At 42.0% G+C, this 26,590-nt stretch overlaps 1 protein-coding gene across 1 annotated transcript in view; it reads right to left on the bottom strand.

Annotated features, from left to right (window-relative positions):
- The window catches only part of NMNAT2 (nicotinamide nucleotide adenylyltransferase 2), a 146,767-nt gene extending 123,500 nt beyond the window's left edge, over positions 1–23,267 (bottom strand). The window contains exon 1 of the mRNA XM_043568014.1: positions 23,042–23,267. Within this exon, the coding sequence (XP_043423949.1) occupies positions 23,042–23,126 (85 nt within the window). The 5' untranslated portion in view covers positions 23,127–23,267. The remainder of the gene's footprint in view (positions 1–23,041) is intronic.
- Between the last annotated feature and the right edge of the window lie 3,323 nt (positions 23,268–26,590).

The following is a 26,590-nucleotide window of genomic DNA, read 5'->3' as shown; positions in this document are numbered from 1 at the left end:
ATCAAAAAAGGCAACTGCCAATGAAGGCTCTGCCTGATTGATCTCTGAACATAACAAGGGATTCTCCACTGCTTGAACAAAATAAGCTGCACGTGTCAAGAGCTGACCTGGACCAAGGCCTCATCTCAACTGTGCACTCATGGACTGACCTCACATTTGGTTCGTTAACTTCCTGCCCCTTGTTGTATCTTGTTGGTTGTGTGACTTTGTATTGTGCTTTGCTTTGTGTGACTTGAATGAAGCAAAGTTAAATACGTAGAAATGTCATTGAGTTTGGAATCCTGAACCTGCTTTAACCTTGCTTTATGATCGAATAAAGCTGACATTGTGGAAAGACACAACTCGTGTGTGTGCCTTCATAGCATGCTCGAGACAGCGTCATTGGCTGTCTTTCAAAGTCAGTGTCGCTCCCTTCCCTCTACCCCTCCCACCCAGCCCCTAGTCCCTAAACACTGCAGTGCCACAACACTTGGTCCTTGACCTCTGCTTGTGGACACTCACTCCCTCAGTATTCTCAGCCAGTCTAGTGGCTTCAAATATAAGCTATGTGCTGATGACTTTTGAGTTATTTATTTGTATTTTGGGTTCCTGCTGGTATATGCTTACTCAACATCTTCATTTGAATATCTAATCATCTTCTCAGAGGTAACATATCCAAGGTTGAGCCCCCGATATTCCCTCCCAAGCCTGCTCTTCCCACAGTCACCCCGCATCAAAAAATGGTGATTCCATTCTTCCAGTGGCTCATGCCAAATGCCTCTGCTCATCCTTGATTCCTTTTTTTTCTCACCAAAACAGAGCTAATAGTAAATCCTATTGGAGCTTCCTACAAATTACATCTAGAATCCTATCTCTTCTTCCCACCTTTACCTCCCTGATCCAAACTACCATCATTTCTTTTCTAGATTACATGTAGTAGCTATATCACTGGTTTTCCTGTTTCTATTCTCATCCCTGATGGTTTATTCTTATCATTGCAGTCAGAGTAAGTCAATGGAAGTCAGATGATATAACATCATCAAGACCTTCAAATGGCTACCCTTTTCCTTTGAAGTAAAATCCAAAGTTCTGACAAAGTCCTTCATGGCCCTACATAATCAGGCCATCCATTATCTCTCTAGCCTCATCCACCACTCTTTCTCCCCACTCCAGGCACATTGGTTTCCTTATTTTTCTCTTGGGCATTTGAGAGCAGCACTCACATTAGGGCTTTTTCACTTGCTGTTCCCTCTGCCTGGAATGCTCTCACCCCAATACCCATATGGCTGAATCCCTCACCTCCTTCAAGTCTGACCACCCTCTAAAATTGCAACCCCCATGGGGCACCTGGATGGCTCAGTTAGTTAAGTGTCCAACTTTGGCTCAGGTCATGATCTCATAGTTTGTGACTTTGAGCCCGAAATCGGGCTCTGTGCTGACAGCTCAGAGCCTAGAGCCTGTTGCAGTTTCTGTGTCTCCTGTGTCTCTTTCTGCCCCTCCCCTGCTCATGCTCTGTGTGTCTCTCTCTTTCTCAAAAATGAATAAACATTTAAAAAAATTCTTAATAATAAATAAAAATAAAATAAAATTGCAACCCCCATCCCAGGTCCTCCTTATTTCTCTATCATGCTCTTTTTTTCCTCCGTTGCACTCTGTGGTGCTTATAAACCTAACACACTACATAATTACTTATTTTGTTTATTGTCTTTCTGCCTCTTCTAGACTGCAAATGCCATTAAAACTGGGATTTGTATCTGTTCTGTTCTCTGATGTATCTCCAGCAATTGGACAAGTGCTTACACATACTGAGCACTTAAATAAGTATTGGTCATGAGGATGTTGCTCAAAATCATAAAGAGCAATCTCTGGAAATTGTATGATCCTTCACTGCTCCAGAAATTAATTCAACTCAAGAGGGAGATAAGTTCATTCTCGAACTAAATATACTTTTGCTATATCAAGATTACACATCTTTAATCATAATATCATAAAAGTAATAACTCCTATTTATATAGTGCTTTCCAGTTTACAGAATTCTTGGCCCCATATAATTGTATTTCATCCTCAGGACAACTCTGAAATTGAACAAGGCAGAGAGTGTCAATCCCACTTTACACATGAGAAGGATAAGCCCCAGAGCAGTTAAATATCAGCTTCAGGGTCACCCAGCCAATGAGTGCAAAACTGGGATGAACCCAAGTCCCCTGAGTCCAGGATTAGGGCTCTTGCCACTACCAGTCAGTCTTTAAAGAAACAAGTTGGGGGCGCCTGGGTGGCTCAGTCAGTTAAGCAGCCAACTCTTGATTTTGACTCAGGTCATGATCTCACAGGTTGTGAGTTTGAGCCCACATCAGGCTCTCGCGCTGACAGCACAGAGCCTGCCTGGGAGTCTCTCTTTCTCGCTCTCTCTCCATCCCTTTCTGCTTCTCTCGCTCTCTCAAAATAAATAATTAAGCTTAAAAAAAAAATAAAGAAACAACCTGTCCTATACAATCAGGCCATCCATTATCTCTCTAGCCTCATCTACCACTCTGTCTCTCCCCACTCCAGGCACATTGGTTTCCTTATTTTTCTCTTGGGCATTTGAGAGAAGCACTCACATTAGGGCTTTTTCACTTGCTGTTCTCTCCGCCTGGAATGCTCAAATGAGTACTGACAGGATCTGGGACTTTCACTCTCCTAATCTACTCTTGATTTTATTCCACAAATATTGTGTTCTTCCTCTGTTCCAGCACTGTTCTAAACACTGGGCATATGGTACAGGCTAAGTACAGACCAGGAGAAGGTTATGTTCTCATGGGGTGTCTACTCCTAGAGAAGAGATGTCAATAAACAAGTAAACAATTAAAGACCCCTAAAAATACGTCAGGGGTAATTGCTCTATGAAGGGAAAGGGATAAAGGTCAATGCAGAGTAGAGCAGAGGAGCTAACGTTAGGGATGTCCAGCAATAACTCATTAACATGTTACCCACAAATCCTTCCTCTGGCAGCAGGGTGGACAGTGCTTCAAACTGTTGAATGGAGACCCTGTAAAATCATACATTTGAATAACAAAGATGTGCAAGAGTCCCACTCTAGATGCTAGGTAATTGGGGTGGTCTTAAAGCTAAACAGAGCCTGGGTGACAGTTTCAGAGGACAACACTAGGACAAACATCCCCAAGTTATAAGAACCCAGATTTTGCTCATGACAGAAGAGCTTTCTAATAAATAAAGCTGCCAGCAATGAAACAGACTGGAAATGAGCTGTCATGAAAAGTATCCAATAAGCGACTGCATGACCTCTGAAGTCTCTTCCAACTACAAATCTGATTATGGTCCATTCTATGGAGACTCTGTCTACCTTAAGCCATCATTAGTTCCTGTGGATGATGGGGTGAGGACAGGTGCAAAAATCTGGACCTAGATCCTGGTTCTCTTGCCAGCCCTCACAGAGGATGAGCAGTCACTTGACTGTTGGCCCTAGATCTTTCCAGCAGCAGCAAAAGCAGACTGTTCTGCAGGGAGACAAGGGGCACAGATCCTTACCCTGCAGGATCTACCAAGGGCTCTCATCTAAACGAGGCGCTCGGCCCAGCAGGAACAGGCAGGATGCCTTCGGCACTCACTCTATTCTCGCTGACAGGTAAGCCACCAGTGATTACAAACAGGAGAAGAGCAAATTGTGCTGGACAGGAGGCTGCCTCCCCAGTGACTTCTGGATGTTCACCGGCAATGCCCACACTTCTGCAGGCCTCTCTTGAGGTCTCAGCCCGCTCACAGCATCCACTGACGTCAATCACCCACACTCTGCCTTTGTCATTTCCCAAATCCCCCACTATACTGGCAGGCAGACCTCCGGGGTGGCTGCATGCTGGCCCAGGCAAGATGTCAGGGGACAGACACTGAAATGATTGCAAGTATTCCCCACATTCGTCCATCACTTACTGTGGGCCGGACCCTTTGCTAAAAACTCTGTATGTGACGGGATGGGCTATAGTCTTTGCATACGGGGCTGGGGCATGCTTGGAGAACTACAGCTGGGCAGAGTCTGTCTAGGGGCTGTTGCTTACTAAGTGGGGTAGGCAGGCTGGCAGAGGGGTTGAGAGAGGTGGGGAGCGTGACAGAGAGGGAGCTGAGCCAGGAAAGCTAAGCGTGGGGTTAAGGTGAGGGGGAAAGGATGGTATTTTGTGGGAAGGACTTGGGCTGGTGGGGGGCAGCTGCTTGAGGAAGAGAGGCAGATCTGCTGTCACAGGGGAAGAACCCAACTTTCTGTAGATGTGAGTGCGACATTTTAGAAACTGGTGATTTACACTGTAACCCCTTATATCTCTTTGTAAAATATTGAGTCAAGTCTCCATCACTCAGTCCTTAGGGACCAGATCTGTGATTTTGCAAGGGGTGAAACAATGCACTGGGGCCCACAGTGAAAGCCAGGCAGTCACACAAGACAATATATCCACTTTTATTTTATTTAATGCCCACAATAGCCCAGTAGGTTAGGGACTATTATACACTCATTTTACTGTGTCGGGGGAGGGAGGTTACTGAATAATTTGTTGTAGACACCCTTGACAGCTACAATGTGAAAGGAGAGAATATTATAGTTCCATCTGTCCACTCTGACCCTGTGCCTTAAAAGTTAGCAGAAAGGGGGTGGGGGGGCTTCTGGGGGGGCTCAGTCACTTAAGCATCCGACTCTTGGTTTTGGCTCAGGTCATAATCTCATGGTTCATGAGTTTGAGCCCCAAGTTGGGCTCTGCACTGACAGCGTGGAGCCTGCTTCAGATCCTTTGTCTCCCTCTCTCTGCCCATCCTCTGCTCACTCTGTCTCTCTCAAAAATAAATAAACATTTTTAAAAAGGTTAGCAGAAAGGTGACTATGGCTATTTCACTCCGTGTACGGTTGTCACCCAGGGCCCTTCTTGATTTGCTCCCGATCTTCCCCTGCTTCTGGGCTGAGCCCTTCTTGTAGCTCTCTTCTCTGTCCCTCTGGACTTGTCCACAGGTCTCCTTGGAGCTCCACAGAGTCCTCTGGCCCTTCCACACTTGGCTGCTTTGGCCAGGATCACTAGCAGTGGCCCACTTGGTAGATACAAGTGTCAGAGGAGGCCCAGCCTGTTTCTGCATTGTCACAGCCCTGAATCCAGTACTCAGCATCCCTTCTCACTCAGCAAATGATCAAGGCAGCATTTTGCAGGAGCTAAAATAGTAACCAGAATCACAGCATCTGGGTCTACATTTCTGCCCTCTACACATTTGCTGTGTGACTTGACACAAGTTACCTAACACAAGTTAGCTAGATCACTAGCTAAATGGGAATGCTAATAGGATTGTTATAAGGACTAAATGAAGTAAGACCAGAAGAGCATGAAACCAGTTCCTGGGGCATGGGGAGCCTGGGTGGGCCAGTCGGTTAAACGTCCAACTTGGACTCAGGTCATGATCTCACAGTTAGTGGGTTCGAGCCCCACGTGGGGCTTTTCACTGACAGTGAAGGGCCTGCCTCAGATTGTCTCCCTCTCTCTCTGTCCCTCCTCTGCTTGCATTCTCTCTCTCAAAAATAAACATTAAAAAAAGAAGAAGAAACATTCACAAACCTTTAAAAAAAAAGTGCTTGGCACAAAGTAAGTACTCAATAAACATTAGCTTATGTTCATTTATGGTGATTATTTATTGGAGAGTGTTAAGATGTCCTTGGAACCACAGTAGAGGGGACGGCCATCTTGCCAGCGCAACTCAACTTAAAGCCCCTAGTAGCTGCCAGAACGAATTGGAGGTCAACCAATCACCGATCGACAGCACCACCTGACGCGAAAAAGGCCCACCCGGACCTAAACCCGAACCGCTGCAGCTTAAAAACCCCACCCCACCACACCTGGGCGAGACTTCCCTGACTCCTGTCTCTCTCTCTGTCTCTCTCTCTGTCTCTCTCTCTGTCTCTCTGTCTCTGTCTCTCTCTCTCTCTCTCTCTCCCTCTCTCCCTCTCTCCCTCTCTCCCTCCCTCCCTCCCTCCCTCTCTCCCTCTCTCCCTGAGTCACGGAACCTCGCCCGAGACCTTAGCTCCCAAATAAAGCCTTTGACTGCTAAAATTTTTTAGCCTCTGACTCCTGTCTTTACCCTGCCTTACGACTGACCCTAACAGAGAGGATGAGCAGGGTTGGTCACAACATAGGCCAGAAAAATTCCATGGTATTAAGGAGGTCAGGCTACAGTCGTTCCCTGCTTCCTGGGGGCAGGAAGAATAGCTGTGGTTCCATTTCCCACAAAGGCCTTTGGGCATGAACCCTCTGGGTATGTTTCAAGCCTAAGGAGAAGGAAGGGGAAAGGAGGCTGAGATCACCTAATTGACAAGCTGGGTTTTCTTTCCTCTTCTTCATCCTTTTAATTTCCAAAGCTCGGACTTTACCCCAAAGCCATTGCCAGATGATAAAACAATTTCTCCTAAGCCATTCATTTCTTACTCCTTTTCACCTTCCCAGCCTTTTCAAACACAAAGTGTTTCTACAGTTCTTTAAACAAACAAACCAAAAAATTTTTTTGATCACAATAGACTGAAATAAACCAATTTGCATCTAAAAGAAATGCAAGTGTGTAAATGGCTGTGGGTTGCTTGCAGTGGGGGATGGGAGCACATGCAGGCAGGCAAAGCCAGAAAAACATCATTAAAGTACCCAACTGGCCACAGTGATGACAGCCCCCACTCCGGAAAACGTCCTTACCAGCTTCCCTGTCCGTGGCCAGAGCTCCAAGACCACGCATGAAACCATGAAGAACCAATCTTAACAAAACCAGAGCAGCCCGCAATGGAGAAGTCTTTCAAACCTCTTTTATGAATATTCACAGCTGCTAGATTTACCGGGCAAACTGGGATGTTGGGCTGCAACATTCCCCAAAGGATTCTGCAGGGAGTTCTTTATTCACTACATTTAAATGCAAATAGTGACAAAACTGCATGACAATACACTTTGAAAAGTTTATTTAAAACAGCACAAGGGAAGGATTAAGGCACCAATAAGAAGGATTTTATTTTAATTTCCTACAAGGGGTAAAAGTTAGGCCAAACGGAAGCTCAGAATTCAAATGTTATCCCAGGAGCAAAACTGTCACCAAACAGAATTTACTTGTTTTCCTCCTCCTCTGAAGAAATGGAAGAAAAAAATTCCCACTGTTTTTTGGTTGTTGTTCACCAATGACATCTATAACCACTAAGCAGGACTCCTGATCAGCATGAGCTTACCTCACCAAACTGATAACAATACAAGTAAAAGCCCAGAAACTTGATGCTTAGCCTGTGCCATATATATATATATATATATATATATATATATATATATATATAAAATATATATATATATTAGAGTGATAGTGCAAGCCAGGGAGAAGGGCAGAGGGGGAGAGAGAGAGAGAGGGAGAGAGAGAGAGGAGAGAGAGAGAGAGAGAGAGAGAGAGAGAGAGAGAGAGAGAGAATAATAAGCAGGCTCCAAGCTCAGTGCAGAATGTGACACAGGGATCAATCCCGTGATCCTGGGATCAAGAACTGAGCCAAAATCAAGAGTCAGGCGCTCAACTGACTGAGGCCTCCAGATGCCCCTACCCTGTGCCATATGGAGGGTGAATGTATACACTTTCTGGAAACAGTTCCTAGACCCCTCTTCTGATTTATGAGAAGCTCTGGTTTTCAGAGCCCCAGTTTGGGGCTCGCTGATGTAGAACATCTTCTAACACAGACATTCATGGCTTTGAATGACAAGGGATAAGGAGCTGAATGTTGTAGGTCAAGGAAGAATGGCCCATTGTGTCCGGTGGGAGTTCAACTCTGGAGGGGAGCCTTCCAGGCCCCACATGAGAAAGATTGCTGTGAAGGCAATTCCAATGATAAAGTGTCACTTACTGTCGATTGGGGTGAAGGCATTATTATGTCTGCTCAAAGATGGAAATTAGACATTGTCCCCCCACTTTCCCAACTGCAACTCGAGCTGTCAAGCAAACAAACATGAAGCAAGGAGGAGAAAGAACCAGTCTGTTAACGGAGGTCTCACATAGACAGAGAAGCAATTATGTACTAGGTGAAAGGCTCTCACCTTGAAACAATAGGATGTCCGGGATTTACTTCAAAAAATATAGGGCAAACGTGGGGAATTGTGTCTGAGTATCAATGATTCAAGATGGGCAAAGAATTGATCATTATTCAAGTTGGGTGACAGGTACTTTGGGGTTCCGTGTATCATTGCTTCATTGTTTACTTTTGCATGTTTGGAAATTTCCATAAGAAAAATGACTTTTTTTTGTTATTTGTTTTTAAATCCACCTGCCCAATTTATTAAAAAAAAATTTTTTTTAAGTTTATTTATTTTTGAGACAGAGAGAGACAGAGCATGAACAGGGGAGGGTCAGAGAGAGGGAGACACAGAATCTGAAACAGGCTCCAGGCTCTGAGCTGTCAGCACAGAGCCTGACGCGGGGCTCGAACTCAAGGAACGCGAGATCATGACCTGAGCCGAAGTCGGCCGCTTAACCAACTGGGCTACCCAGGCGCCCCACAACCTGCCCAATTTAAATGTGATACTGCCCACCTCTATTGGGACAAAGTCACCATTGCTGGGAACAAAGCATTTCTGCCACTCTTATGGGAACCTTGGGAATAGAGTAGTGCCAATAGCATAACCATGACAGGAAGAGTTAGACAAGATAGGAAGAAAGTTCTGAGTTCAGTCCCCAAAGCAAGACTTAAACATGGATGAGAGCTTATTTGGAGCTCTCAACAGAACCCATTAAAAAAATAACATACGCTGCAATGAAATATCAAGAGACTTGATAATTCAAGAATTCAGAGACTTCTAGTCTCATCCCTGTCTGGAAACCTGCAAAGTTTCTTTTTTTTTTTTTTTTAACGATTATTTATTTATTTTGAGAGAGAGACAGAGAGCTTGAGCGGAGGAGGGACAGAGAGAGAGAGAGAGAGAGAGAGAGATATGCAGAATCCAAAGTAGGCTCCAGGCTCTGAGCTCCCAGTACAGAGCCCGCTTCAGGGTTTGAACCCACCAACTGTGAGATCCTGACCTGAGCTGAAGTCATATGCTTAACCGACTGAGCCACCCAGGTGCCCCTAAAGTTTCTTATTCTAAAGGCAGCATGTCATTCCCAGTGTATGGCTGACATCTCACATAGCCAGGCATGTGCGCAGACCTGCAAGGTCCCAGAGGATACCACAATTTGACAATATACCAGTCAGGTTTTTTGTTGTTTTAACCAGCTAGATCTTTAAATAAATTGGGCTAGTTCAACAGCTTAGTCCACCAAATTGATTGATCACTCAGAATATCAGGACATTATAGCATGCGGGTAGCAATAGCTTGTCTTACCTGATTTAATTAGAAAGAGATCCACAGAACCCCATAAATAAAGGGAACATCCAGTAAGTTAAGTCCAATAATAGATAAGACATCACACACACACCAGGTCACATTAGAATGCAGCATCATGAGGGGTGCCTGGGTGGCTCAGTCGGTTAAGCGTCCAACTTCAGCTCAGGTCATGATCTCACGGTCCGTGAGTTCGAGCCCCGCGTCAGGCTCTGTGCTGACAGCTCAGAGCCTGGAGCCTGCTTCAGATTCTGTGTCTCCCCCCTCTCTGCCCCTCCCCTGCTCATGCTCTGTCTCTCTCTATCTCAAAAATAATTAAAAACATTAAAAAAAAAAAAGAATGCAGCATCATGAACGGAACATAACATTTAACGAGGAATATAGACAACGAAGATATGTTCAAAGAAGATGAGCCAGAGTGTTATAAAGACTAGAAACAGTAATGGATGCCTTGCTGAAAGAATTTGAGTTTTTTTTTAGGCCTAAAGAGAGGCCTGGGGAGGAGAGTAGCTGTCTTCAGCCATTCCAACGTCTCACAAGTAGAAGAAGACAGATTAAACATCTTCTGTGGATCTCAAGGGAAAAAAACGAGGAAAAGAACTTCCAACACAGGAAAGTCTCAGGAAGGCCAATGTCAGCCTAATAGAAGGAGCAATCTTGAAAGAAAGTAAAACCGTGCCAAGTGCCTTTTGACTGCTTTGGACAACACTGCCTTCTCTGGCCAGGAAGATCTGACTCGGAGTTTGGACAGACACTAGCAGAAATGTTTTAAAGGGGATTTCAGTACAGAATATCTTGCATGATTTTGAAACCTCCTTCAAATGGGGATTCTGCAATTTCCGAAGATGGAGACTTGCAATCAACAAACCAGGTTTTCTGTTCCTTTTGCCTATTGGAAGTAAACAATGTACAGAGTTTCCTTTGCCAGGTGACTTGTGCATAAAACCTTTTTCAAACTGTCAATAAACAAAAATAAAACTTAACTCCTCAGCCATCCTCCAACCTACCCCACCTCCCTGAGAAGCCATCCCTAGATGTACCAGGCATCTAACTGAAGCAATCCAGGGGACAGTGGTAGGATTCACCTTCATCCTTGACCCCACGTTTTCACTCCTGCTAAGTTATTTACTTAATAGCTCCCCAAAATGACTTGTAGGTTCCCTCTGTGGATATCTGGAAAGGCTATACTGTGGGATAGGATTCCTCTCTGGGACACATGAGACTTCTCATCTTGGGACAGCAGTCATCTCAATTTTGAAGTCCCTGAAGAGTGTTCTGTGATTTGTCCTATTGCCTGACTCTGTCATACTTGATTTCTGTTTTCCTGTATTTGCCGATTCCCCAATTCTTGTCTGATTTCTGATCACCTAGTTTACCTTTGAGAATTCTAAATATTCCTAACAGTTTAGGATTCTAAATACTCCTAAAAGTTCAATCATTCAATTATTTGGTAAATATTTACAGAAACTTCCATATGCCCAGAGCACTGTGCTAGGCACCTCAGGAGATACAGAACGCCATATGACCCTGGCAAGGGCCTAAATCAGATAGAGAATATGTAACATGGACAGAAATAGCTACACCCCACAACACAAGGTGCTAAGTGCTATAAGAGAGGTACAAACCAAGTGCTATCAGAGTTCACAGAGAGGTGAGATGCTGCAGAAAAACGAGATGTAACTCCAAGAGCAGGCTGCAAAAGCCTGATGCAACTGTTGTGCTAATCTTTTAAAATCCTCAAATACAAAGTATGTAAGATATTAGATTTAAAGAAGGAGGTAGCTGTGAATCAGGAAAAGGATGTTCTGGGAAAATACATCTAATGTTCAATGGCAGATAAATGCCCAACAGCAGCCAGAGGGGCTAATCAATGTCCAATGTAAACTGAAAACCAGAAAATCATCCCCATTGTGAACACGATCATTTACTCAGTCAGCTGGAAAAATTACAATTATGAAATTGAAACTGCATTTACTGCTTAAACAAGTCTTTTTGGTGATTTAGTTTAGACTGAAAATTGTTCATTAAAGAGTTCCTCTGGGTAATGGACTTCAACACACTTTATATTTTTGGAAACCTTTAGATTCACTCCCCATTCCAACCCCCAGAGGTAGGTTATATCAGGGATAGGCAGACGTCTGTAAATGGTCAGATAGTAAACAGGTTAGGCTTTATAATTCATAAGGTTTCTACCACAACTGCTCACATCTGCTGCTGAGTATGGCTGTATGCCAATAACATTTTATTTATAAATACTAAAATTTATATTTCATAAAATTCTCACGTGTCACAAAATATTCTCCTTTTCCTTTTTTTTCCCCAACCAGTTAAAAATATAAAAACCATTCTTGGCTTGGAAGCCACATTTGGCCAGCAAGCTATAGTTTGCTGACCCTGGGTTATATCAATCACTCTGTTTACACATGAGAAAACAAAGGCTAAAGGAGACTAAGTATATTCCCTAATCAATACCAATTCAGTTTATTAATATCCATATGTAGAGAAATAATGAAGCAATAGGAAAAACTAAGACATTTATCCCTTCTTTATCAACACTATTCACAGCATGGAAAAATCACATATTATCTATAAACTTTGATTCCCAGGGCATCACAAATAAATTTAAACTGTGCTTAGCCAGATTGGTTCCTGGTAAGTGAAGCAATTATGGCTTAAATTTATATGTATAATATTTTGTTGTCTTCCTTAATTTATAATGGGTAGCAGTCTCTAACTTAACAACAACAAAAAACATTTGCCTACAGATCTCGTAGTTCATGTGACAAACCACACACTGCTAAGTATTTATCAGCACATAAATATTTCAAAAGAAAGATGAATAGTTATTGATGTATTTTAATCTCACTGCTGCATGGAATGAGTATTCTGCCTCTCTGTGGGAACCAAGATGAAGGGTTGGGAAATGCTGAAGAATAAAGCATTCCGAGCCCAGCCCCCCACTGGAATGTCACTTACTTGAGGATTTAAAATGATAGAACACTAAATTTCAAAGTCATGTAAACTCATAGTTTTATAGCAAGAGCATAAGCATACTTCTTCAAGACCTCCTAAAAGGATGAGAGCTAAAAACAAGCGTCAAAGAAAAGGATCTCTATGGTCTTTACTCTCCTGACAATTAAGCCTATGGAAAAGAGAGAAAACACATGATCTAAAATTCTACCAAATTATGGACAATAAAACTAGGGTGAATCAAGTTCACCAAATCTGAGAGTATTTGAACAATGAGGGGCCATCCTATTGATGTGCCTTCTAAACGAAGGCATACGTTTAGAACATAGGGCATACGTTTAGAACATAGGTGAGGACAACTTCCAATCAGGGAAGAGGTTGGTTGTTTGGGTGGGCTGTACCGTAGTATTATTTTTCACTTAATGTATTTTTTTAGTAGATATGGCTTGTGTGATAGACAATGCTTCCATTTAGGAAAATAATAAACAAATTTAAAAAAATTTTTTAAAGGAAAAGCCTTACTTCCTTCTTTCAAAGAGTAATACAGAAATAACTTAAAGATATTTAGATAAAATCACAGTGACAGGGACACTGACATTTGGGATGCAAGGCCTCACATCTGAAATGTATGCCCTTGCCCATCAACCTTCAGGGGCTCACTGACAGTGGTGGGTAAAGCCTCAATTCTTTGAAACTGCCCCCTCCCCTCTTCACTCAACCCTGTTTTCTGGCTATCTCATCTCCTGCCCTTCCTTGTCTCCACCCACACCCAGTTATCTAGCAAGCTCCTTGGAGATCCCTCAATGTGTCGCGCTGTTACAGGCCTCTTACACATACCCCGATCTCAGCCCAGAATGCCATCCTACATTCTGTCTGCTGGGCAGCTCCTACTTTCAAGTTCACTCTCACTAATACCTGCTCTGATGGCCTTCACACCATGTCTTCTCCCTCTATGTTCCCACTCTACCTCTTTTATGGCACTTATGACTTGAAGTGCTATGTTTAGCTTGTCTCCTCCCAGGGGCATGGGGAAGAGTGCCTTTAACTGTCACGTCCTTGAGGCCTAGCATGGTGCCTGAGGCACCTTCATAACTCAATAAACCTTTGTTGAATCAACTGCCACTGACTCCTCTCAAGGCTCTTTGCCCTTTCTGCCACAAAAAGAATACAGGCTTGAGGTGAGGGTGGTAAGTAATTATAACACTTCATTCATTCACTCCTTTGACAGACTTTTATTGAGCATCTACAATGTGTCAGGGACTCTTCTAGGAGCCTGAGACACATTAGTAAGCAGAGTAAACCAAGATCCCTGCCCATGAAAAGCTCACATTCTAGCTGCGGACATTAAATAATAAATGTGACAAGAAAGGAAATAACATGATTTGTTAAATGGTGATTAGAGGTAAGGGGAAAAGAGAGAATAAGGGGGACTGGGAGTGTGTGAGCTGCAATTATTTTAAATTATAATTTAAATTTTTATAATTTAAATGTAAATATTACTAAACTTATAATTTAAATTTTTATAATTTATAATTTTTATAATTTTAAATATAATTTTAAATTATATGATCAGAGGAATAGGATCTGCCAAGTAGATAATGAGAAAGTTACATTTGAGCAAAAACTTTGAGGGGCACCTGGGTGGCTCAGTTGGTTGAGCGCCTGACTTCGGCTCAGGTCATGATCTCGCAGCTCTGTGGGTTCGAGCCCCACATCGGGCTCTGTGCTGACGGCTCAGAGCCTGGAGCCTGCTTCGGATTCTGTGTCTCCCTCTCTCTCTGCCCCTAACCGACTTGCATTCTGTCTCTATCTCTCTCAAAAATAAATAAACATTAAAAAAAAATTAAAAAAAAAACTTTGAGAAGGAGAGTGAATTAGACATAGGGATATGTGGGAGGAGCATATTACAGGCAGAGAGTACATTCAGTACAAAGACTGTAAGGTCGAAGCAAGGAAGTCATTATGGTTGGATAAGAACTAGGTGGAAAGAGCTGTGTTATGGCGGGGGGGGGGGGGCGGTGAGGAGAAATGTGGCAAATTGTGGAGACCTTGTAGGTCATTTTAATGACATTGACCTTGAATGAGAAAGAGAGCCATGGGAGAATTTTGAGCAAAGGAGCAACATGATCTGACTTAGATCTGGTTTACATTTTGAAAGGATTGCTTTGGCTATTTTTGTTGAGGATTGAGTATTGGGGCCAAGGGTGAAAGCAGGGAGATCAGTTAAAAAGCTATTGAAATAATGCAGGTGAAGGAGACCAGTGGCTTATACCAGGGTTGTAGATGTGGAAAAGTGGTTGGCCCTACTTGTATTTTGAAGACAGAGAGATCCAAAATCATTTGCAGACATGGATGTGGTGTGCAGAGAGATAGATCTAGAAAGTCCAAGGTTTTTGACCTAAGCAACTGGAACAAGAGCAAAACCATATGCAGTCAGTCGTATCTGGGGGTTATGCTTCACTCACCCTCCTACTGTTTGGTAAATATGAAATGAGGTCAACATGTAGCAGCATGGCTACTGCTGTAGAGGTAACCTGATGCAGAAGAAAGTAGAAAAAAAGAGTGCTATTTAAGCTGCCACCACTTCCATGGGTTAGCCTCTTTGTCTTGCTCTTTTCTATTTCTTCCTCTTACCCCTTTATCTCCAGAATTACAAGAATGTTCATGAATGTCTCATTTGTTTTGAACTAAAGAGAATTGTATGATAACTTTAATGGAAAACAGTTTAATGGTAGTAGAATTTAAAGAAGCTCAAAGAAGGTAGCTCCATTATTAAAATGATAATGTGGAAGATGATGATGCTAGTAGTGGTTAAAACACTTGACTTTGTTGCAAAGTTCATAGTCATATATATTGTACAGTACAAGAGATGGAGAGAGGATGCCAATGTTAGGAGGATGGCCTTGGTCATACCATATAACATCTTTTTGGGCTAAGATAATTCTGAGGCTATCTGCCAAACTGTATCCAAAAAAAGTAAATTTGTTTCATGCAATTGAATGCTTATGATTTGAAAACCTCTGGCAATGGAAAACTTTCTCCCTTGTAAACTAATGCTGCATTTATATGGAACATATTCATAAATAAAGTTATGTAATTCTCTATAAAATAAATTCCTATATCCCAATTCTTAGGCTATTATATCAAGTTGTTAGGATTATTTTAAATGCCTTGCTTAACCAAAATTTTGTGAGTTGAATATTGTTTTAAAAAGGTGGTGTTGAAAAATTATTTAATGTATTCCTTTGGGTCCTTAGGATCTTTTTTTTTTTTTTAATGTTTATTTATTTTTGAGAGAGAGACAGAGACAGAGTATGAGCTGGGGAGGGGCAGAGAGAGAGAGGGAGACACAAAATCTGAAGCAGGCTCTAGGCTCCGAGCTATCAGCAACACGGGGCTCGAACTTAAGAACTGTGAGATCATGACCTGAGCTGAAGTGAGCCACCCAGGCACCCCCTCCTTAGGATCTTTTTGAGCAATTCAAGATGATTTGAAAACTTGTAGAAAATGAACAAGAACTCTACCAGAAAGTGTATATTTTATAGTATCATTAAATATTGATTAAACAATCACTGTATTCAGAACACTGTATCTGTGGCTGAAAGGACAATGATATTATAAAATTTGCACTTGAATCTTTTTTAAAGAAACTCTTTTTAAAAAGTTTTTTTTTAATTTTTAATGTTTATTTATTCTTGAGAGATAGAGACAGAGCACGAGCAGGGGAGGGGCAGAGAGAGAGGAAGACACAGAATCTGAAGCAGGCTCTAGGCTCTGAGCTGTCAGCACAGAACCCTATGGGGGGCTCAAACCCACAGACTGCAAGATCATGACCTGAGCTGAAGTCGGACACTTAACAGACTGATTTTATTTTTGAGTAATCTCTACACCCAATGTGGAGCTCAAATTTACAACCCTGAGATCAAGATCTGCATGCTCCACTGATTGAGTCAGCCAGGTACTCCTTAAGGAAACACTTTTAAAACTGGGTTTTCATTATCTTTCCCAGTCATCCATATACTACTCTCACAACTATTGCCTATCAGTAGAAAAATAACAGAAATGCAGATAACCCATCTAGTTTTGCATTTTCCTCTCATGTCTGAGGATATCTCTGAAACAGAGGAGTCCAAACTTGAAGCTTAGCAGGTATGTTTCTTAGTTTGCCTCCACATTTCTAGGTTGTTCATTTGGCTTGGTCTAACATTAGAAATGTGTATAGAAATGTTTCTCTTGACATTCGTAACATTTTAAAGGATGTTCGTATCAAGTAATAATTCGTACTTTTTCCTAAAAGGCATAGAACCTCCAATTCTCATAGTTCTAAGCATATCTTAGAATAAAAGGCTTAGACATATAGAATAAAATTAAGTAAAACAAAAAGGGAAGAAAAGCTGAAAATGAATATTACTTCATTTCAAAATTGTTAGAACATCACCCATCTTGGTTTTATCTTATTCCTTGGTTTGGGGTGAATTCTAGATGGGATATTTGCCTTTCATAGTTAGCTTGTGTCCACATGAGGCTCAGTTAATGAATTCAGCTGGATAAAGTAAATCAAACCACCTCTTCTTGTGAACAAAAATGTCTAAATTTTCTTTTTCAGTCCTTATTCTCATGTCATGAACAGACACAGCTCCTGCCAGTGAAACAACCATGATTGATCCATGAGTTTCCATTGTGGACTTTTATCTCATCAATGAGTTAGAATGCCCAAATCTACTTGAATATACTATCACAGCCTTCATCACAGTGGTGGGCAAGTTCTAGAATGGTCTTTTGAACTGCATCGACTATTCCCAATTTTACAACCTCAAAATTAAAAAAAAATCAACTTTAGGACCTTGATTTTCTCCAATTTCATACTTTTAAAAAAGTCAACACACCCTTTTTTATCTTTTTATTTCCATAATGTTAATGAATTTCAATATCTTTCTCACATGAGGAATTTTGAATAACCCAACTAGAACCCACTGGGAGCTTTTATTTGAAGATTCAGATGTCCCAGCTAAAACACATTTTGAATTTCAGTATTTCCTTCTTTTGCATCAGTGCTGGATTAGAATGCACATTTCCAAAATTTTAGAGTCAGTATGAATCTTCGCTTTCCCCATAAACCCTAAATGAACTCCTCTTCCAGTGTTCTTTATTCATGTACTTTGGACAGAAACCTGAGAGTTACCCTGGTCTACTTTGCCACCACCACCCATCATGTCACCAAATAAGTATCCCTTTTACCCATTAAATGTTTTCAAATACACTTACTTTCCATCCCAGGTACCACTAACCAGAGTGAGGTGACCATCTTTACTTGAACTCTGTATTGTTGAAATAGGGGCCTAGCTGGTCACTACATTTCCATTCTTACCCTTACACTAATCTATTCAAAATTCAATTAAATCATAACCTCAAAGATACAATTATGACATTCCTTTACTTTAAAAACCATGTGATATTCTTTCATTCCCTGGGATAAAATTGTAATTCCTTAACATGACTTAATAAGCTTTCATAATCGATTAGACTTCCATCTGTCTTTCCAGTATTACCTCTTACTCCCCTTCTCCTTGAGCCATCCTAAACTTTCCTTTGTTCTAATACGTCATGGCTTTCTGTCTTACCACCCCAGCCTTTGTGCATGGTTGATTCCTCTATCTGAACAAGATTTTATACACTCATTTATTTTGTATTTACTCAACAACTATGATGGAGCAAAGACTTGCTATTTGTAACTTTTATTAATTATACTATTATGGAGAGCCTACTCCATGCTAGGCACAAGGAAATCAATCCATAATGAAACCATGCATGGTTTGTGTTCTAATATTGCTTAAAGTCTCACATGGAAAATAGTCATTAAACATAATGAGATGAGAGTTATGTCATGGAAAGTATAAAGTGATGTGGGATCAAATGTCAGGGTAACCATACTTAATTTAGAAGTCAGTGGAGGTTCCCTGAGGAGGTACCACTGAAGGTAAAATCTGAAGAATAAGTAGGTGTTAGTTGTGGTAACAGGAGAGTGGGGAGGAAGGAGGAGGTAAGAGAGTGGTGGAAAAAATGTTCCAGTGATAGAGTTACATGGAAAATACAGGGTACTAAGAAAAGAAATAGCCTTTCCTTGTTATAGTATAAGATATTGGGAACAGATATCTTTGTTGAATATATTCTGTTGGCTGCCTGTACTACCAAGGAAAATATTCACAAAGTTCCCATAACCCTTTGTTAATAACTAAATTTAGGTGACTTTCTTTTCATAGGTGCTGTTGCAACTAAAGGAATAAAGAGGCATCTTGAATGAGAGAGAGAATCTAGATATCAGAAAACTAGTTTTATCTTGACTTTTGCTTATAATCTCGACCAAATGACTTACACCTGTACCTCTGCTTTTTCATTTGTAAAAGGGAGATGATAATATTATCCAGTTTAACTTGCAGAGTAGAATCAAATAAGATAATGGTGCCAAAAGTAAAAAGCACCACTTTGTGCTTAATGGTCTTTTTTTTTATAGCCATTTTGAGCATATTAAACAGTTTCTTGATTTCTGACAGTTATCTATATCAGTAGCAACTCAAATTCATTTTTCTTATGATTTCTAGTTATAGCAATAGGGGCTGCTTTTCCAATTCTACAATAATTAAAAAGCCCTCTTCACTACCTTTGAAGAGGAACAGAATTGGATCATGTCTCTTTTCAAAAGACCCACTTGTTCAAAGTAAAAATATTACTATTTTCTATTCCAGTAGAAAAACTGGAAAATCTAGTTATTTTTCAATCATCAAAAACCAGAATTCACCTCTGCTCTAATTGTTTCAGTTCCTTTATTTTTTATGGCAAAACTTTTCTGATCAGTCCTTTCTTATTTTTCTACTTAAACTTATTATCTGATTTCCCAGGCATGAATATATCAACAAACACAGCAATATAAATGCAAAGAAATTATACTGAAATATAATCACTACATAATTAATAATTAAGATCTTAGGTGTTTAAAAAAAAAAAAACACCTTCTAGGGGTTCCACGTTGAATGTCTGACTTGATTTCAGCTCAGGTCATGATCTCATGCTTTGTGAGATCAAGCCCCACATTAGGCTCTGCACTGAGAGCATGGAGCCTGCTTGGGATTCTCTCTCTCCACTTCTGTTTCTCTGTCCCTCCCCTGTTTGAGCTCCCTCTCTCTCAAAATAAATAAATCGACATTAAAAAAAAAAAAAGTTAAGAGGCATCTGGGTGGCTCAGTCGGTTAAGCATCTGACTCTTGATTTTTGGCTCAGGTCATGATCTCATGATTCCTGAGTTCAAACCACACATCAGGCTCTGTGCTTGACAGCATGGATTCTAATTGGGATTCTCTCTCTCCCTCTGTCTCTCCGCCATTCCCTGTCTCATGCTCTCTCTCTCTCTCTCTCTCTCAAAATAAATAAATAAACATTTTTTAAAAGTTAGAAAACACAAAAAACCTTCCAGTGTCATGTTAGTTTCTTATGTAATAAGGCAGACTCATGAAGTAAAACGTTGTTAGTTTATGAATTGATTTTTCCAAAAATTTACTTATCCCTGAAAACATTTTACTTATAATCAAGTATATAGGTGTCAACTATTTCTATCACAAATATTAAATTTTTCTACATGTTTCTATAGCCACAATTAGGAATACAACTTCCCATTCATCAAAATAAAAGGAAAAGCTCATTCTAAAATATTTTACAAATACTGAGAACTGTAAAAGTACTACTTTACAGAGATTAAGAGTGAGCTTTCAGTTCTGAACATCACATCTCTTTTTGTTTATAATCTTTCTCTTTTTTCTTTGGTAAACAATTAGATTTCAAAACATGGGAGCTCTAATAAAGATGTCTAATTGTAAAGTCCTGTTCAAATCTTAAAAAAAAATTCTATTACAGATTTCAGACACCTTAAAGTTTGACAATTTTATTGCATTAATTATTTCTGTAATGTGTGGAGAAGATTTTAAAAGCTATTTGAAAGAAGAAAATAGTTCATGGATAACTGGTTTCTTTAGAGATGGTGGGAAGCTCTCAAAATGCATATTTAGGAATCCCATTTAGTTGATGTCCAACTTAATTCTAATCTCTGTTAGTATATGTTTGAAGGAAATAGACTTCATGGAATTATGCAGTCAGATCAGTGAGCACTTGTTCCTGCATTTGGTACAGTGCAAAGGTCTCTGCAAGAGGAATTAAGAATGTGGGGTTCAAGTCTCAACTCTGCCACCCGCTCTCCATATCACTTAAGCCACTTAAGAAAGTCACTTCCCCTCTGAACATCAGTTTCTTATTCATAAAATGGAGATCATGATGCCTTTCTGGTAACTTTGTTATTAGGAATAAGTGATATCACATATATACAGAAAGAAATCACAACATTTTTCATGAGCTCAAAGATTCCCATGAGAGAGTCCACAAAGAATAGTTTAACATGTATTTTGTGTTCTTGTTCTTGTTTCCTTTCATATGTATATGTGCTAAATCCTCCATTAGGTTATAAGCTCCTTATAGCCACAGTGAGCATACCATATCCGCTTTCCATGTTGCTCTTCAGATTATGCATAACTAATGGACACTCATAAGGCTTTGTTGATAGATATTCTCTCTCTTATCCCTCAGTTCCAATATTAAGCAAATAGTTACCCCTGTCAGAAAGTCTCCTTTCACCTATTCTATGTCTAAACCTCTTTGCTGTAATCCATGCCTATTTCCACATATTCTATCCTCTAAACTCATGGAGAATTGGCAGGTCAGCATGGACTTAACAAAAGCCTTTATCACTGTTACCAAACTCTTTTCAGCTGCAAGACGGAATACTAGGTTCTCAAGTTAAATCGACTCATCCTAAAACCCAAAACAAGTGGAATTAACTACTTTAACCCCAGGAAAAAAGGCAGAGTACTGGCTGGCTCACTAAAGATTTCTAGAGCCAAGGAATTCTAGAGGAAAGCACAACCAAGCCCGCCTGGGCAACTGAGAGGAACAAAGTACAGTGGCATAAAATGGCTAGAGGAAATATGGACAGAGAAGAAAGGCAGGACAGGGATAAAAGCACCAGCGAAACTACAGTGTTCCCAGGGCGCCGATATTCCCTTAGAAGAATGAGGAGATGCTCTGGTCTATTCTGATGCTTAAACAAAAGTCTTTACTTAACAAGTAAGTTAGCATTAGCTCCTAATAAAACACTTTTAAAAGCTGAAGGGATGGTGAGGAAGGGATGGCTATCTCCCAGTCTCCCTCCTTGGATCCCATCAATGTGCATACCTGGTCTCCCCTCAGCTCATAGTCTTTCTATATTCTTTTCATGAGGTTTTAAATAATTGGGCCCAGTTCAACGCACCTTTTAGGTTTAAGAGCAGAGTATTTTTAACCAAAGCCACCTCGCCCATTCTTTACCAATATGATGTGACTTTCATTAAACAGCCCGACGAGGGCTCGCGCAATCCTCCGACTCGCGTAAACACGTGTGCCCGAAGCCAGCTCCCGCTCGCCCTGCGCTTCAGCACTGCCGCCTCTGGATAGCGCCTTGCTGGCAGGCTGGCTCGGGCCTCCCACCCGTCTCTCATCCATCTCCAGCCCACTCTCTCTCCTCTTCTCGTTTACTTCAGTGCCAGAGAAAAAGCACCTCCAACTTCTAACCTCTAGTCTATGCCTGCTTTTAAAGTGACCTCCGCGTCCCTCCCTCACGGTCTAAATGCGCACGCCCCCGCGCCGTTGGGTCCTACCGGAGCAGCAGCGAAGCCGCGTCCACCAGTGGCCCGAGATCTCCAACAGGCACTGACCACATTTCCCTTGCCCCTGCTGAATCCCAAAGCAGCAGCCAGGAGCCCCTGCTCGCTCCCTTTCCCTCCACGCCCCAAAACCTCCAAGAAACAAACGCGCAACGATGCGCGCTCCCCCCGCCCCAACTCGCGCGCGCACACACACTCACACTCATACACACACTCGCACGCCGCAAGCCTTCCGGGTGCCATCGCCGCCCTGGGCAGAGCCTCAGCCAACTTGGGCCCGGATCCATCAACACCCGCTGCCTCGAAAAGGGCTGCCCGCAGCGGCCGCCCCGCCCCCTCCCCTTCCTAGGCAGTGGGTCCCGGCAGCCAAGCCCTGGCTGGCGAGCCCCCACCCCTTTCACTCAGCCATCCACCTCGCGCGGGCAATATACGGTCCACAACCCTCAAACATTCGCCCCTGGGCCGCCCTGAACCATTAGCCAAACCCTAAATTAATCTCCCTGAAGCCCCAGACCTGCTAATGGTGTGTTGTGTGTCAGTGTGTTTGTGTCTCCAAGGCATGTACATCATTTAACTCCTGCGAGCTTTCCATCCATCCTAAACAAACAGCACGTTATCTCCAACCCCCTCCTTCCTTCTCCGCGTCCCAATCTCTGCCCCCACCCCGATCCTCACCCGCCAAGTGACCAAACTACCACACCACCGCACCCCAGTTCTAGAACCTCGACCTCCCACCGGGTCTAAACCCAGTCACCTCCGGCCCCTCCCCTCCCCCACCCCTTTGGCCCCCAGCGTGCCGGGTCCGGCCCGAGCAAGTGACGCCTGGGAAGCGCAGTCTACGTCCCTTCCCAGGAGCCCGAAATAGAGGGGCTGACCTCCCACCAGAGGGATCAGCCGGCGCATCCCGCCGAGGGGCACACGCCTTACTGTTGGGTCGCCCTGGAAAATACAGGTGCCGGGGAAGGAGAGAGGCGGAAGCAGCCTCCGGGGGTGGGCGGGAGGACTCACCGAACATCTGAATGTGCCCTTTGGTGATGGGATTGAAGCTGCCGCAGGCAAGCAAGATAACGTGGGTCTTGGTGGTCTCCGTCATCTTGCGGGTGGGTCCCTCGCGCTGGTCCAGGGGTCGCCTCTTTTTTTGTGTCTCGATATGTCTGCAGAGGGAGAAAGGAAGGCGAGGCTCCGGCGGTGGATGCTGTGGACTCCAAGGAGCCGCTCCAGACGCAAACCGCGTCACTCCCCGCCTCCCCTTAACGCTTGCAGCTCCGGCCAGATCCAAAGCTGCTTTTGTAGTGCTCTGCTCCGTCCTTCTCTTTTCTTTTTGTGTTGTCCTTTTCCAGGTCTCTGGTCCTGGTCTCCCGCCCCTCCCTTTCCTCGCCCCCACCCACCTCACTCCATCACGCTCTTCCCTAGTGTTTCTGCAGGTAAGACGTGGTACCCACGCCCAGAACCATGAATACTCACAGCATGGTGAGTATTCTTTCTCTTACCTCCTTCTGACTTTTCCTCCCACACGCTAACATTTTTCTGTCCACATCTACTTTCTCTAACATTTCCAACTCCAAAAGTGTTTGATCTTAAGAATTGGGATTTTTTTTTCTTCCTCAATTTTTTAAGTGAGAAATGACAATTGTTCATGTCAGGAATACTGATTTCTGTCTTTCTTTTTCCCCTTATCTGATGATTTTGAACTGTTGAACTGAATCTGAAATCCTGAATCCTTCCCCTAGAATGATGGACTTTGGGGGGGGGGGGTTGAAGCAATGCTGAAAACATGGATGGGGCAGAGTGACTAAAGTTGTATTAGAAAACTACTGTGATCTTACATAAGTCACCAAAGTTGAAACAAAGATTTACCCATCCAACAAGTGTTTCTTGAGTGCTCACTATGTTTGCGGCGCTGTTATAAACCCTACTGGAGGGAGATAGACAATACACAGAAGAGGAAAATTTTTTTTCATGTTTATTTGTTTTTGAGAGACAGACAGACAGCATGAGTGGGGGAGGGGCAGAGAGAGAGAGAGAGAGAGAGAGAGAGAGAGAGAGAGAGGGAATCTGAAACAGGCTCCAGGTTCTGAGCTGTCAGCACAGAGCCTGACACAGGGCTCGAACTCTGAACAACAACATCATGACCTGAACCGAAGTCATGTGCTTAACTGCCTGAGCCACCCAGGCACCCCAGGAGGAAAATATTAAATGCCAATTGTGCAATGCACAATAAGTGAATGCCATTCACTCTGACAAAACAAAAGGTGAATGGAAGAGTGGGGACCACTTCAAATCCAGGAGTCAGGAAAGGCCTCCCTGGGCAGGTGAAATTTAAACTGCAGCCTAAAGGACAAGTACCTGTTAGTACATATATTTTGGGACAAAGAAAGGTCTTTTTGTGCTCATAGATGTGAAAGAAGGCCAGTGTGACTAGAGTCCATGAATAAAGGGAAAATGCTAGGAGACAAGATTGGACTGTTGATCAGGACAGAATCGAATGGGACTTCAGGGCTAGGATAGGGTTGGGATGCTTTTCTAAGTGGAATAACTTAGGAATGAGAAAAGGAAACCACTGAAACTTTAAGCAGAGGAGTGATGAGTAATTTACATTTTTATAAGATCACTCTGGCTGGCAGTTGAAAAGTAGGAGGGCAAGGCCAGCATTTAGGAAATTCTGCTGGTGGCCTCGGCTAAGTAGAGTTGTCCTTGGACTAGGATTTATAAAGGTGAAGTTGGTGAGAAGCAGATGGTCTCACAACAACAAGTTTTGTTGATAGTTCATGGTCTTTGCATATGGATTGGATGTGTGGGATGAGGAAAAGAGAAATCTAAGAAAATGTCTAGAAATTTGGGGTAAGCAAAGGAGTGGGCTGAGATTGAGAAAGTGGGGAAAGAAACTGGGGGATAACTAAGTGTTCCATTGTGATACAATAGATAGACCTAATAATTCTCATTTTTTAATGGCCTTTTAAAAAGTTGAGGTATAATTGACATACTACATTGTATTAATTTTAGATGTCCATAATAATTCTGAATTTAGAGTTCCACAAGTACAAATATTTACCTTTCCTAGGCTTCTAGATTTCTTGAATAAATTGCTACCCTATATTACTGGTTGATCGTTGTTTCTTATCCAAGATCGCATAAATATTTGTGCAGTAAATATTTGCTAAATTATGCTGAATTGCAAATCAACCCTAATGTGCACAAAATTTCTAGTTCAGATACAAAAGTCCTACAAGTTGATGTACATTTATAATGGGGTTAGTATCTTTCCTGGCATGGGATGCAGATTAGTGGAGTAGAAAGAACAAGAGATATTGAAGGGAAGCTGACTTGGGTATGAAACTCTGACACTAGCTGGGCAATTAGCATAATTATAGTTAAGCTATAAATATTTATGGAGTGTCTGCCCTGTGCCAGGCACTTGTTTTAGGGACTGTGAACAAAACAAAGTCCCTACTTTAATAGAGCTCACATTCTAGAGGGGAAAACACACCATAAAAAAAAAAAAAAGAATAAATATAATGGCAATAGATACAATGAAGAATAAAGCAGGGTAAGAAGAAAAGGAAAGGAAAATCCTCCTTTCTATGAGGTGGTCAGGGACGGCATCTCTGTTAAGATGGTATTTGAGCAGGGATGTGAAGCAAGTGAAGGAATATGTCATTTGGAGAAGAATATACCCGGCAGAATAGCAAATACAAAGACCCTGAAGGAGCAGGAATAGTTGGGATTGTTCAGCAAGCATGCCTGTATTGCTTAAGAAAAGAAAGAAAGTGAAAAGTGGTAGGAGACACATCAGAAAAATAGAACAGACATATAGATAGGGCCTCATAGCTATGGTTAGGGCTTTGATTTTTTCAGAGATAGGAAGTCACTGGAGGGTTTTGAGTGGAGAAGTGACATGAGCTAACTTACACTGGAAAAGTATCAGCTTGGCAGGAGATACAAATTCTGGAGTCATCGGTATAGCTTAATATTTAAAACCATAGGATTAAATGAGGTCATCTAGGGAGTAACAGATATCTAAATGAAAAAAGAGTCCATCAGCTTCAGCCCTGGGGCACACCAAATTAATAGTAGCTAACATCCCTTGAGTATTGCTAAGAAGCCCAGGCACCATAAGCTGGTTACAGATGTTAATTCATTTGACACTCAAAGTAACTCTGATTGTGAGTTCATATAAGTCTAAGAAGTTCATGTAATTTACCCCATTTTAAAGATGAGCATAAGGGAGAACAGAGAAATGAAACAACTCTTCCAAGTTCAGACAACAAGTATGTATGCAGCCAGATTCCAACTCTAGTAGTTTTTGATTGAAGGCCCTGCTCTTGATCCAATGCTACTATCTCATCGTGTTTCACTGCTACCCTATACTAACCACATTCCTAAAAATGAGAATAACGATACCACGCCACCGAGATTTGAGGATTCCTGGTAATGGATGTAGACTACGTAGCATATAGTAGATGATCAATAAGTGATACCTATTTAATCAATGAGAGAGTGGGACTTCTTAGCAGAGATTTGAAGAACAGATTGAGAAGTGCTCTACCACGTCTTTAG

This window comes from Prionailurus bengalensis, chromosome E4 (assembly GCF_016509475.1).
Source record: "Prionailurus bengalensis isolate Pbe53 chromosome E4, Fcat_Pben_1.1_paternal_pri, whole genome shotgun sequence".
Taxonomy (NCBI): domain Eukaryota; kingdom Metazoa; phylum Chordata; class Mammalia; order Carnivora; family Felidae; genus Prionailurus; species Prionailurus bengalensis.
Note: the sequence above shows the minus strand (reverse complement) of the source record. Positions and strands in the feature narration are given on the sequence as shown.